Source organism: Crocodylus siamensis, chromosome 2 (genome assembly GCF_052110815.1).
Source record: "Crocodylus siamensis isolate JL-2025a chromosome 2, ASM5211081v1, whole genome shotgun sequence".
NCBI lineage: Eukaryota > Metazoa > Chordata > Crocodylia > Crocodylidae > Crocodylus > Crocodylus siamensis.
In genome coordinates, this window is record NC_143396.1 from 58131091 (window position 1) to 58145643 (window position 14553).

The 14553-nt window shown below is 42.6% G+C and overlaps 1 protein-coding gene across 4 annotated transcripts in view; it reads left to right on the forward strand.

Moving 5' to 3' along the window:
• CRACD (capping protein inhibiting regulator of actin dynamics) overlaps positions 1 to 14553 on the forward strand; it is a 223293-nt gene that overhangs the window by 134814 nt on the left and 73926 nt on the right. For all 4 annotated transcript variants that reach the window (XM_090035961.1, XM_090035959.1, XM_090035962.1 and 1 more), the window contains one exon: positions 6478 to 6646. In XM_090035961.1, coding sequence (XP_089892087.1) covers positions 6478 to 6646 — 169 coding nt within the window. The remainder of the gene's footprint in view (positions 1 to 6477; positions 6647 to 14553) is intronic.

The window sequence follows — 14553 nt, forward strand, 5'->3', positions numbered from 1 at the left end:
AATGACATGAAAAACTCCCCAAACATGGATCCCAGTTGTCTGGGACCTCTTGCTAGTAAATTTACTGAGATAACAGTTCCGTATCAACAGGAAAATGAATTAAGATGAGATTACTTATCTTTTATAGCTGTAACCTTTGTGAATAAACTGAGAAGCAGTAAAATGAAGAGAGCTCAAGTTAGGTCCAGAGGCACCTAGAGAAAATAAATCATTCTTGGTTTGCACATGGGATACATACAGACTAGTGATATTGGTTTAAAACTTAGTCACACCGTCAGGACAAATCTATTGTGCGTAGGTCTCGGGATATTTGCAAAGTAACCAAGGAGCCAGAGATGAGTGATTTTTTGGCCTGTATAATTATGTTTTTCTTTGTTATACTATACATGGCCAATTTAGTCAACTCTTAGGATAAATATGTGAATCAGTGTAGGTAACAAAAGGTATCAGAGTCCAAATAATTTACCACTTGGTCTAGATGATCTGTTATTTCCATTTAACTGCTCACAGAATCAGGAAGTTGCAATAAAAGTGAAACCTGTTCTTATTGCTATTGCTTCGCAGCCTCTTGTGGGGTAAGATCACAGAAACAAAGAAACGGGCACTGAAGTCATTCAATATCTTATCTCCAACCCACTCAGTTCCCTTTTTAAATAGCAGGTACTTACACTACACACCAATTTTCTAAGTCTTCATTCTGAAAAAATCAATTTGCTACCTTGATTTTGGCCTTCATATTTAGTACACCCATGTAAAACCCATGCAGATTTTAATTCTTCAATTTTTCATAAAAATCATACCAGATTTAAAATGTGTACAAATTTAACTAATTTCACTAAAATGGGGCTAGGATTTCACCTCAGGTATGCTTTGAATGTTCTTTTTATTTGTAATTTTTTTCTTGGGTTTAGGTTCCCTCTATCCCTTCCCTATACACATAGCTCTCATCATCTACCCTCTTCTTTTCTTCCTGCTTATCTGAATCCTATTCTGCTCTGCAGTGTATTAGGGTTTTTTGCCATTCGAACTACCATACTTTAAGTGCCTTCCAGAAGGACAATATGACTAATATCTGGTCATGTGAACTTTGTTCTTTCAGTTCAGACATGCCTTTCTGACTTTTCCCAAGAGCAGCACTAGTATCTTTTCCATCCCAGGTACATGTATAGGCTTTCACTTGTCTTGCATCAGTGATTAGAAACTTGTTCCCATTCTCCTTTCAACAAATCAGATTCTTTCCTCTGTTTAAGTATTTTCCTAAATCTCTTTCTGTGGCCTCTGTTGACTGGTTTGTGTTAGTTGTGTGAAGGGCATTATACAAAATAAATTGAAATGGATTTTTGTTGACATCTGAGTAGTTTTAAAACTCTTGGACAGTGACTTTATGCAGTTACTAAGGCAGGCATCCCCACTTGGCCAAACTGAAAAGGGGCTTTTGTCTTTGGCCACAAGTCCAAGGGTAGCATGTAATGTGAATTAGATGGATTGGAGCTTCCTTCCCTGTTTTTCAAAAGTGCAGCCAAGAGAGATGACAAAGTTTCATATTCAGTGAAGCAAGATGAAAGATGGTACAGTGGAAAGTGTTTCTGTGGATCCTTTCTTCACAGTAAAGAAGAGTGAGGTCATGCGTTGCATGGAAGACTGTCCAAGGCCTTAGGCCTCAGTTTAGCTAGGGCTATATTGCATTCTTCATATCTGATAGAGTTCAACTGAGAAGCTGTATGACAGGTTAAAGGTTGTTTTTAGTCTGCTTTACTATTCCATTTGCATCAGATAGGAAAGGAGCATTTCCCTTATGTGTTGTACTGCTCTAATTACTGCATCCAGCTTTGTTCATCTTTTGCTTCTACCTCTTAGCATTCCTTGACTTGGACTCTGAAATGCACCATGCCTCAAGTTTTAAACTATTGATATTCATAGTGATTTCTGAATGAGAGACTGGCATACCAAGCAAGGAGAGAGTTATGTGCACTGTCTTGGGGGGTGGATTTGTAAATTTCAGAGCTAGTTATTGGCAAAAGGTAAAAAAATGACACATGAGAAGAATTATTTTTCTTTCAACAGTTGTCTTTGACCTCGGCAATAGTGTTGAGGTGCCTCACTTTCATTGTCTTCTGTGATATTCTGCTCACTGTCCGTAAAAATAACACAACAAGGAATAAAACAGCTTTCAGCTCAGAGCATCAAAACATCAAAATATGCATCCACCACAGCTCCATCTGTTTATTCCTTTTTGGATACTTCTTGCCACCTGCTAGCTCCACACATGGAATTATCAGATGTCTCCACCGTAAATACTTACTGAACCACTAAAAGCCTGAATCGGAGCCCTGGCCCCAGTGCCTAATGCACAGTCCTGCCCTGCTGAATGTCCTGGGGTTTGATAGCTTCTTATGCCAACACTAAAAGGATTAGGGATATTGCAGGGACAGCATACCAAACCCTGATGATGGGGGATTGCTAGTCAGTTAACAGTGAACTACCCAGTTTGATTTCAAATCCTGGTATTTATGGGCTCTGCAGGAGACATATCCTCCTCATCTGGAAGTGTGTGGTGTGAAGATAGTAAGTCAGGGACCCAGTGGGGGATACATTGCATTACCTAGAGAGACTAAAGGGACCCATGAAAATTACAGGGTGATAGTTCTACTTTACAGGAGTCCATGTGGGCAGGTGTGCACATGTTACTTCTGTAGGTATCAGTCTGTTCTGCTCTGGGATCTATGGTTGTGTTCATATATCATAACCAAGCCCAGGAGAAAAATTACATGCTGTAATCTCAACCTCTTCCCCACCCTTACTAGCTTCATTGGGAGTTAAGTGTATATAAGAACTGCAGGAGTGGGCCAACTGAATGTTGTAAACTCAAAATGAAGCAGTTCCCCCCACCCCTCCCTTTGTGATTGGGTTATCATACCAGGGCTTTCATACCTAGTTTTTAACATGAGTAATGTTTTGGTATCTCTATTTTATTTATTAAAAGCCTGGAGATGAAATCATGTGCAATTTCATGACTTACATGTTGTGGGAGGCATTAATGTAATACATGATAACATTTTGTATGATAATCTTCAAACTACCTCCTGAGCTTTGGTAGTAATGTCTAACACTGTTTAGTTTAACGAATATGAGGGAGTCCAAAACCATATTTTTTAGCTATAGGTACTGCATGTTCATAGCTGTTAGTTTAATGAGAGAATCTGTAGCTTACATTTCTCGCTGGGCCCATATCCAGAATGAGTTTAGGTTTTGATGTTCTAGTAGCAGGCTTAAGAGCATATGGACAGTAGCAAAGGACTTTCAAAAACTCCCTGTGGTTTGTGCTGTAAACTGTATGATCCATTTGGAACGGTATGGGCCGGTATCTTGAGAAAGCAGGTATCTATTGTTGGCACCGTGGAAACTGTCTTCATGTCTTGTCTGAAGAGCTGATGCTTATTTTCTTCTGTGCTCTACCATTCTTCCATCCTTTCATTAGTGGGGCCTCATGTTCATGTAGATTTGGGGTTCTCTAAGGCAGTGGATCTTAAGTTTGTTTTTACTTCAGAACTGAAATCTACCTGTAGCTTCACACAAGGATCTGCTTCCAAATGACTGCATACTCACTGGGGGCTGGGGCTGGTTGGAAGCAACTGGAGATGTAAGGTAACTGGTGGGAGAAAATCTCCCTCCTCCCTCATAATCCCTGGCAGCTCACCTTGATGGGGTTAGGTTGTGAGGGATGGGTTACTTTGGAGAGAAAGGAAGATGACCTTCTGCCTTCCTTCCATTTCTTTTCTACCTCTTTCATCCTAGGTCTCATAGGATTATGTTGCTGTACTATATTTTCCCAGTCCTGCTGCAAGTTGTAGTGGAAGAGTTCCAACTTTGTGGATTGGATCTGGCATTGGGAGTAGGGTGACTTGGCTTCTCTTCCTGAAGCTGCTATTGACAGTCTCAAAAGGTCTCAAGTGGAGGTCCACAGGGATCTGCTCTAGATCTGGTGTTTGACATTTTTATTAGTGACTGGGATGCATGAATCAAAAGTATATTGATAAGATTTCCAGACGGTACAAAGCTGGGAGGGGTTGTAAATGCTTTGAAGGCAAAATTAAAGATCAAGGGGATCTGAATGAATTGGAGGACTGGGCTATAAGTAACAAAATTAAATTCAAGAAAGACAAATGTAAGACAAATGCACATATACAGAATAGAGGATAACAAATTTAGCAGTAGCGCTGCTGAGAAAGATCTTGGGGTTATGGTGCTCAACATAAGTCAGCAGTGTAAAATTTTCACAAGAAAAGCAAATTTAATTGACAGTGGCATTAATAGAAGTATTGTGCGCAAGGCCTGGCCTGCTCTGTTTGACGTTGATAAGGTATAGGCTGGATTACTGCATCCAATATTGGGCACTGCATTTTAACATGGATGTAACAGGAAATGAAGGGCATCCAGAGGCAAGCTGTGATGAAGGGGCTGGAATGAGAGCCACAAGAGGAAAAATTGGAGAAAAGGTGATTGAGGGGACATGCTAGTTCATATCTGAAATTGAAAGGTTGCAATGAAGATGAAGGAGAAAATTTGTTCTCTCTTGCCACAAAGGGCAGGACATAAGACAATGAGGTTTTTTTTATATATATAAGTTTTTATATTTAGACCAAACCTCAGAGAAAAACTTCTTAACTATATGAGTAATAGGCCAACGGTACAAAGTGCTTGCCTGATTTGTGGAGTTACTTTCTTTAGAGGTTTCAAGAAGATGCTGGCTGCATGCATCTGGGGTGGTTGAAAGAGAGTGCATTCTGTTTGGACTAGATGTTTCTAGAGGGTCCCTTCTAGCTGTTTTTCTATGACTTACTATTTCTCAGTTGCATACTTGTAAAACTAGAAGAATGATACGCCCCATTAAAACTTCTTTGAAATCCTTGAAGGAAATTCCCTAATAAAGCTGAATGTTGTTATTTATTATGTATTTGTCTGACTCCAGTATTTTAGCTCAGATTCTTTACCCCATCCATGATCTGCTTGGCATAATTGTGTGGTCTAACAAGGAGCCTGTCACAGCCTCTAATTCTTTGTTTAGCTCTGTGTTTAGCTCAATGGTTGCCTGAGGAGCCATGTGCTAGCTGGGTTCAGTGTGCTCCATCCAATTTGTCCTGTTCATAACCTGCAGGACACCAAGAAGTGTGATGTAGGTATGTCCATGCTGAATCTACAATGGCTGGGGATTTCCTTTCGCAGGGGTTCTCCAGCTGGAGAGATGAAGGTAGATGCATCAAAGTGAAATGGAAAATCTTTCCCTATAATGATAAAATTATTATTGCACTGCACAGTAATGTCCATGTGTTCACTAGTCAAGTGATCCTGTGTATACCTTACATGCACCTTGCAACAAAATTGCCACTTTCGCTGAGCAGCAGTTCCCTAGAGGTGAGTGTATGCAGCATGCATCAGGATTTGGGATGGCTCATAAAAATATTTGTCACCAGTGAAACATGGTATTCTTTTGTGACTGAAATGTTGGAAAAGCTGCAGTGTAACAAATGAGCTCATTTCAAAGCATCTCAATGCAAACTGAAATAAGAGGAAAAGAAATGAAACCAGAATTGGTTTAAAATTCTATAAATTGTTCCTTTGTTTTCCCTCAGCACAAAGAAATTCACTTCTTTGTGTTCACATTTAGCAGTGAGCCTTAATTATTTTTACATAGGCTGTGAAAAAATTATTTAAGTGCAACCTTACACTTTTTTCTTCTGTATTATCTATGTGCAAAGTGGTGCATCTCCTCTTTTACTTGGCTGTTTCCTTTCTTGTATTTGTCCCATGTGTAAAGTCACGTCATTGTATTTTTGGTCTATCTTCACACTGTAAATCCATGAAGGAGGAGATGCTGAGCCATAGCCTGCCCTCAGTTACTCAGTAAAGAGTAATTCAGTTGACCTCACTGATGTTACTTTGGATAGAAACTGATGTAACCGGGGCAGAAATCTAAATCATTGTCTTTGTCTGCAAAGTGCTTTGCTCACCTATGATGTAATATAAATAATGCGTACTAAGTTATTCTCAGTTTCGTCTATTCAAACCACTGTATCTAGCACCTGCATTTGATTATGGGAATCAAAGCAGTGCTCTTTCTTTGGTGACAAGGACAAAACAAAGCACAGCACAAAACCTAAAGACAAATCTCCTTGTCTTAGTTTTGCTTTCGGGCCCCTATAAACCATCCAAACCTTTGACTGTAGTGGCACCTCACGGTGAATCCTTAAACCAGAGAGCAGATGGTTTCATGCTCTTAGTTTTCCTTTGTTAATGTTGTGCTTCAACTATAAGTTGCAGCCCTGCATTTATATTCCAAGCACAGGGTTTGCTTAGGCTGGTGGTTGCTCTTTGACCTCCTTCCTCCTTTGAATGTGCTTAACCATGTTGTGTGCTAGCAAGTCACACTGAGGTGCAGCATTGATGAGCCCCTGTGTGTGTTTGACTTATGATTTGCAGACAAGAAAAAGCCAGGCAAATTCCAGCCTTTCAAGAAGTTTTTTGGCAAAAGGAAAAAAAGAGACGCAACATCAGACTGTGAGGAAACCAAGTTGAAGCCAAGCCACTCCTTCGGGAATGTCTGCAACGGTACCCTCTCTTCAGATGAGGAAGCAAACAATGGCGTGAGGTAATAACTTATGTGTACTTGTCACCTGAGTGTATTTCAAGTTGGAGACATAAGGGCTGCCGGACTGTGACAAATGCTGTTCCTTTTCAATGAAACACAGAATTTCAATGCAAAGAAAGATAGCAAGTCGTACGCTGCTTGCTGGAGTTTCTTTCTTGTATTGTGCTTACCACTGTAGGATCTGAGCATTTAACTCGTTCTACATATAGTGATGACTGGCTCCACATGGAGCTGTATAAGAAAAGAAAGTCCAGGGTTAAACAAAAGAGATTCAATTCCATTTTCATGGATTACTAAAACAGATATCACATTCCCAGCACAGCTGGCACCCTTTTTTTGTTACTAATCTCAGCAGAGCAACTCTAAACTGGCTGGCAGTGGAGACTATGCTGTAGCCTCTCTCCTCAAGCTAGTACTTCCAGATCAGGATTGAAGCATACTGGTGGGAAGGGATATGTGTGCTCAGTTGATAGAGCTGCTATTTCGGTATCTCATGAGCTATACATTCAATGAGGAGAAACGAGAGATTTATTAAATCTAAAATCCAAGGACAGGGTGTCAGAAGACAATATTTTATATTCTTTGAATTGAGAATGGGGCCAAAAGATGGGTAGTTTCTGTTATGATGTTGGCTGAACAAGAGGTTTTGTAAATGAAATCCTAGCCCCAAACCAAAAAGTGTTACCTTTAGTTTTTCAGTATATGTCCCCTTGTCTAAAAATGTTTCTCTGATGCCAGCATCAAAACGAGGACCTTGATAAGGTCTTGATGAAAACTGAAAAATAAACCAACCAACCTTAGGCTGTATATGGGAGGGACTGGTGCTGTTACAGAAGGAGTTTCAGCTTTGGTAGGTGCAAGGGAAAAATGGGCGCAAGGGAAGTGGCAGCTGGATTGATGGGAAGGAGAGAAACTAAGAGCATTACCAAAGACATGCCACATTAATGCAGGATGCAGCAGAGGCAGAGGTCTGAGCAGAAATAATAACAGGGTCTATTTCTAAAGCAGAGCCTTATGAATCTGTGCTGACACCTGGTCAAAGCCAACCACTCTGGGATGCCATTTTCTCATACTACCTGTTTTCATGACAGGGACTATAAATGTCATACTGGAAAAGGACACAACAAATCCTTCTTCCAAAACATCCCTCCCCCATGCAGGGAACCACAGCCCTGACTTGACATCTTCAACACCACAAATTTACAGCTGTGAAAAGCAGAAGTCCCTAAAAATTAGGGTCCTTGGAAGTTCCTGGATCCTGAAATAGTCCATAAATTCTTAGCTTGGTTTTCTTTCATGTTTGTTAAGATACAGTATTGGATGGAGTTAGCTTCAGCCCACATAATGTGTAAATATGTTTGGGTGTGTGGTGAGCACGTGTATACACATGTGCATGAGTACACACACACACACACACGGTTAGTTTATAACATGCAAATCTACTCTGCCTTCTAAGATACGGTTCTCCTAGTGTGAACCCATGTGCTGCTGCTTGTTTTTACAGCTTTGGAAAAGCACTCATCTGCACTCACTCGTGCACGTCCCCTTCCCCTCCTGCACTAAGCAATGGGCCTGATACTACATTTTTGAATTTCCCATACTTACCAGTGAGGAACACACAGGCTACAGACAGACATTATACATAAACTGGTTTAAGTGATCAGAAACTGGTTTAAACCTATAACAGAGCAGATAGTGCACATAAACCAGTTTGAAAATGGCTGAAACCAGTTTGAGATAAACCTGGTTGTGTGTAGCATCAGACTTAACTGATTTGGGTCAAGCTAGTTTATGCAATGTCTGTCCCAGACCCTTTGCCAGTTTAAGCCAAACCAGACACCCCCAGCATCCCAGCATGCTCCCTGGGCTGGGCGGGGATCTCTGCTCCACAACAGGGCTGGCCCCTCCCCTCTGCTCCCTGCCTGCAGCTCCAGTAGAGACTTGCAGGCACAGTGGGATCTGTTGGCTTCTGTGTGCCTCTGCTCTCCTCACACTGGCTGCTTAAGCAGAAATCCCTTTCTCCTCCCTCCCACAGCATGGACTGTAGCCAGCACGTGGTGTGCTAGCTAATACTGTGTGAGGCAGATAGGACAGTGTCCACTTAGGGCTTTTTGGAGGTAATCAACAGCTCAGATGGTAATGTCCCTACATTCCTTCCTTTGGAAAAAAGCTGTTTAAGAAGAGCTTGTAATAAGAGAGGCTTTGTTTTCTGATGGGATGTTAAATGCTGATAACAGAGGTGATAAATGCTCTGTTATCAAGGGGGAGACCCCTCCCAAATCATAGCGACCTGCCAGGGCTTAGCCACGCCTCCCTCAGCTCAGCCCTGGGGAAGGGAGGGCTGCTCTTGCGCCCCCTGATTTCTAGCCTGAGCCACTGCAGGCATGTGTCTGGATTTCTGGGATGTCTGTCTGGTTACAAAGCTGATTTAGCCTAGCCAGCTTAGACTAACTTGCAAAGATTGAATCAATTCAGGCTCAGGCTTTTTGAATGTCTGTCCTTAACCTACAAACGTAGGATTAGACCAAGGAGAAAGAAGCGTAACTGCGAAGCCCTCCCCTTTTATAACCTAGTCACTGTAATGAAACGGTGAATGTTAGACCCTGATTGCCTGTCTAACCATGGGCAATTTATTTTCTTAATAAAAACAACAAAATTAATGACAAACTGTTGCTGGTATCAAGCCAGGTTGCACAGTTAAAATCACACATATCCAGTAAATGGTAAAGGGCCTGGTTCTGAGCTCATTGGCAGCTGTTTTGCTACCCGTAGGAGTTGCTTCAGATTTACACCAGTGGAAAAGCAGGCAGAATTGAACCTAAATTTTTAGCAGCCAGCTTCATTGCGCAAAGGTGAGTTTGCCAGTTATACAAGTTTCTAGATATAGTAGTCACAGCTCATGTTGTAAGATGAAACGTTCAGCAGGGTTGAGTTACATTGCCTTTGAGACCTTAACTTTTGGCATCTGCTGACCTTTTCTGATTGCAAAACTGAAACATTAACATTTATATTTTTGTTTTTCTGTATTTACTAGATCAACCTTTGAAACTGTAATAAATACAACGGGGCAAAAGCATTACATAATGTGTGTAGTGATTTACTAGTAAATAAATTGGCAAATCTTGCATTATTTATCCAGTAATATATCAAAGCCAGTAGAAATAGCCAAATACATTTAAATAATCATGAATAGTTTTATGTAATAGTATCTGTCTCTCTTCTCTGGTTTGGATGCCCAAAGATCTACAAAGTTCAAATAATTTGAATAATGCTCATCATTGCTATTATTGTTGTGTTTCTTCAGTTTTCTTTGAACAAAATCCCGTTTTAAATTCTCCCTGGCACATACATGGAAGTTTTTATCCACACTAACATGCTGTACTAAATTTCCATACAAATACTCCGTAATCTGTATTACCTTGAAAAGACCCATTTGTGATTGGGCAGCTGCTTATTAACTGTATGTTAATATTGTTTAAAATCTCAACCTTGTAACAGTATATTATTAGAACTATCCCTTGTCATTGTGAGGAATGTAAGCATTTTATCCCTTTTACCCACTGAGGTTTAAATGCCTTCCATCTGGTCTTTTTCTGAGAAGCAGAATCTGAAACAGTCTGGCACCTCCACATTGCCTTTCTCAAGGTACAAACTGTAACCCCTGTTTATTAACATACATCTTTAATTGCTGCATGCAAGGGACGTGGACACTGAATGTGTTTATCACTTGCAAAAGTAAAGTTTGTTACACTTTGCACATGAGGTTCTGGAAATCCATTACAGAAGCTCTCTGTGGTAGGGAGGTAACTTGGCACTTTGAACATTTCCTACACTTTTATTGAGAGTTAATACTGAGCTTATGCTGTGCAAATATCATAAAAAAGGATATGATCTCACCTTATGGAAAGCTCATCACTCTGCTGTGTTCTTTGATGGACTGAGGCAACCACCCAACAAATTGACAATAGAGACTCCCTGTTACAGGGGTGGGCAGCTGTTTGGGCCCACCGGCTACACAAGGAGTTTTGCTGAGTTGTTGTAGGTCGTGTCAGCACCCCCACTTCCCCCCGCCCCCAACAGATCACCAAAATACCCTATGTGGGATGGGGCTGCTGGACAGGTGGGCAAGGCCAGGATCATGGGTGGGGGCACAGGGTGATGACAGCATGGGGCTGGGGCCAGGGCAGAGCTGTGATCTGCTGCCTGCATGATGGGTGCCGGTTCTCAGGCAGGGGTGTGCAGGGAGTGGATCACAGCTCTGTAACAGCTCTGTGCTGTCACTGCCCTAAGATCTAAGATCCATGACCAGATGGGCAGGAAGCTCCATCCAGGGCTAGGGCCAAGGCAATGCCAAGATGTGCTCCCTGCACACCCTGGCCCATGGAACCCACATCCATTGCAGGGGCAGGTGGGCAGTGGATCATGGCCTGGCCTCCAGCCCCACCCCAAGATACCAGGGTCCCCAGTCCCACCCACCCATCTTACTCCCAAATGAGGCTCCCTAGCCACCTGGCCGTGCACACTGCCCAAGCAGGTCCTGCACCTGCCAGTGGGAGTGGAGCAAACATGCAGGGCTGCTTGGAAGGGGTCCTGCTGCTGCACCACCCTATGTCTGCTGCATGCTTGGGGACAGCAGGACTGGCTGCATATGCCACATCCTGGGCTGCCCTGTGTGCCTGGGCTGGGTGGGACCTAGTGACCCAACACAGGCCACGCAAAATCTCTTGGTGGACTAGATCTGGCCCATGGGCCATATTTTGCCCACCCCTACCCTCTCCAGATGCTGCAAGCAGAGCTTTTAAAAATAAACTCTGTACTTTACTGCACAGGAGTTGGTTCAAATGTGATGAGCTTGATTCTTCGAGGTAAAGGCTCATAGCCAATGATTTTCTATCTTCCAAACATAACCTTCTACCTCCCAACTCCCTCCTTTATCTCAACAGCAAGCTCTGGACAATCCCTGCATATATTCTCAAGACCATTTGTAAAACTGTTCTCGCTAGAAGGAAGGATCTAAGTGGGGCCCCAGTTATCTCTCCTGGGAGTTAAGCAAGCTTACTATTTCCAGCTCTGTGAACAGCTTTGGCTTATGTTTGTTGAACATTCATAAGGTTGCCCTGAGGTTTGCAGGAGCTTGCAAAGGCATCAACCTCACACTCCAAAGGAGTTGTAAAACCAGTTCACAGAGAGTCATTTCTCTGATTTTTAGCCTCTAGTTTTTGGTTGTGGAACATTCATGGGCAGATTGAGTTTTGTGAATGCATTAGTTACCTGATTATTTTTTATTTTTGGTTGAATAGTTGTGTGAATATTTGATATTCACTGTTTGAGCACAGTTTTTTGTTGCAACTGATCAGATAACTCTAACTCTCTAGGGTTGTTTCATTTCCCTAGCTTGAGGCCTACTGGGTTTCCAACACTTGATTTTTGTAAATGTTCACAAATAAGAGTTTAAAATTCTCTATCATTGGCCATTTGTGGCAGTAAATCTCAATTATATGAATATCCAAGTTTCTTCCACTCCACACAAAGGGTACATACAGACATTTGGAGAGGTTAGGAGAAGTTAGATCAAGTTAAAAATGGCTACCCACTCTAAGGTAAATTAGGATGTGGAGGATTGGGGGGATTGTAAGGCAGGTGAGGCCTGTGGTGGGGGGGAGGCTTAGGGGTTCAGGGGACAAGCAGGGTCCATGGGGAATTTATGGGGTATCCATGGTGGGGGGCGGGCAGGGGCTTGGAGGGATTAGCTGGGTTGGTAGGATTGGAGAGGCTCTCCAATCCTCCCTACTTTCCCCCTGATGCTGCCAAACTTCCCCCAGTCCCGCAAACTTCTTCAGAGCTGGTTTTACTGGTGTTCTCCAGTCCCAGGAGCCTGATAGTCAACTGGGAGGGAGGGGCAGGTGGACTGGGGAGCTCTCTTCCCTCTTGGGACCAGAGGATACTTTTAGTCCCCTGACACTCTCCCACACCCAAACAGTCCCCTCCCTGGGCAACTACCTCCCGTGTTCTACCCGCCCCTCCCTCCACACCAACTTACTTTCTTTGCTCCTGGCATCAGTGAACACCAGCCCTCGGAGTGGCTTGTAGGATGTTGGGTTTGCTGGCTTTGTGGGGTAGAGTGAGGGGTCAGGGGGGCTAAAAATAGCTGGGGGATGGGGAGGCAGTATGGAGGGGGTAGGAAAATCCTAACCCCAGGTACAGAAGAGGTAGATTGTATAGCTCAACTGGACCAGAATGTTATTGTTGACCAAGGTGCTTGTTTTATACACAGATTTAAAATGATAGTACAAGCTAAGGCACTTTTCTTTACATGGAGTAGTTATATCTGTCAGAATAGGGCACTCCTGAATCTCTTTTGAGTAGCCTGCTTCCCTCCACCCAGTGAAAAACCCAGTGGAGGAGAGCTCAAGAAAGAGGGGAGAGGTGAGGATAAAAGACAGGGAAAGAGAGGCCACCCCACTAATATCTTAGCAGAACCTCTTCTTGGATTCTTGGTTGTCTTTAATATTAATTAAGAATACCTTTTATATTAGGAGGGACACTGGGCTTTGTCAGTAGCATTTTATTCAGGGATGCATGGGGTTACCCACAAAGGGCTGCCAGCTGAAAGGAAGCTGGGAGTTTAGAACATAAGAACTGCTATTTACTGGGTCAGACCATAGGTCTCTCTTGCCCAGTACACTGTGTCACACAGTGGGAGGTAGTTGGATGCTGAAAGAGAAAGTGAACAGGGTTTTTCCCCGTCTTTCTCCCACTTGCCACACTCAATAGCTACTGATGCCCCTTTCCTTCAAGAATATGTCTAATCCTTTTTTGAATCTGGCTGAACTGTCAGCTTCCACAACACCTTGTGGCAATGAGTTTCATGCTTTAATTACACTTATTAAGTGTAATTAAGTAAGAAGCTCAAGTTCAGGAGCAGAAGCTTCTATTTGTATGATAATTTCTTTGTGTCTTTTACCATTGCTCAAAGGAATAAATAATTATATATTTTTTCAAGACCTAATTATCTTTAAATCTTTTTTTTCTGAAGATGTTTATATGACATCTCTGTTCAAGAAGCAAAACAATGTACAGCATTTTTTTTAGCTTTCATAGCATTTGATGTGCACATTCACCAAACTGCCACCTAGATGTGCTTCATGTGAATTCAGACCTTCACCGGGGGAGTTCTTTAAAATAATTGTTTCCTTTTTCTTGTGACGCTGAATATATTTTGGATTTCATGTAAATATTTTATGCACAAGTATCCATTAGATGGACTGTGGGCTGATTTCTGGAAAAATGGATACCTATGAGCAGAATGTTTGGGGCTGTGTCCAACCTTGTGTGGGTAAATACAAGGAAGGGAGGACACAGTGACCCTCCCTGCTTGTGGTGTTTCTGTAAAAGGCAGTCACAGATGTAGTCCTTGGATTCTGCTGCAGGGGTCATTATTTATTATCATAGAATCTTAGAATCATAGAAGTCGGGTCGGAAGGGACCTTGTAGATCTTCAAGTCCAATCCCCTGCCTGGGCAGGAGAAAAAACTGGGCTCAAATGATTCCAGCCAGCTAGGCATCAAGCCTCCTCCTAAAGACCCCCAGGGTAGGAGCCAGCACCACTTCCCTAGGAAGTTGGTTCCAGATCCTAGCCACCCTAACTGTGAAGTAGTTCTTACGGATGTCTAATCTAAACCTACTCTCCAACAACTTGTGGCCATTATTCCTTGTTATGCCAGGGGGCACTAGGGAAAACAAGGTCTCCCCGAAACCCTTCTGGTCCCTTCTAGTGAGTTTATAGACAGTCACCAGGTCCCCCCTCAGCCTTCTCTTGTGAAGGCTGAGCAGGTTCAGGTCCTGCAGTCTCTCATTGTAGGGTTTGCCCTGTTGTCCCCGGATCATGCAGATGGCCCTCCTCTGGA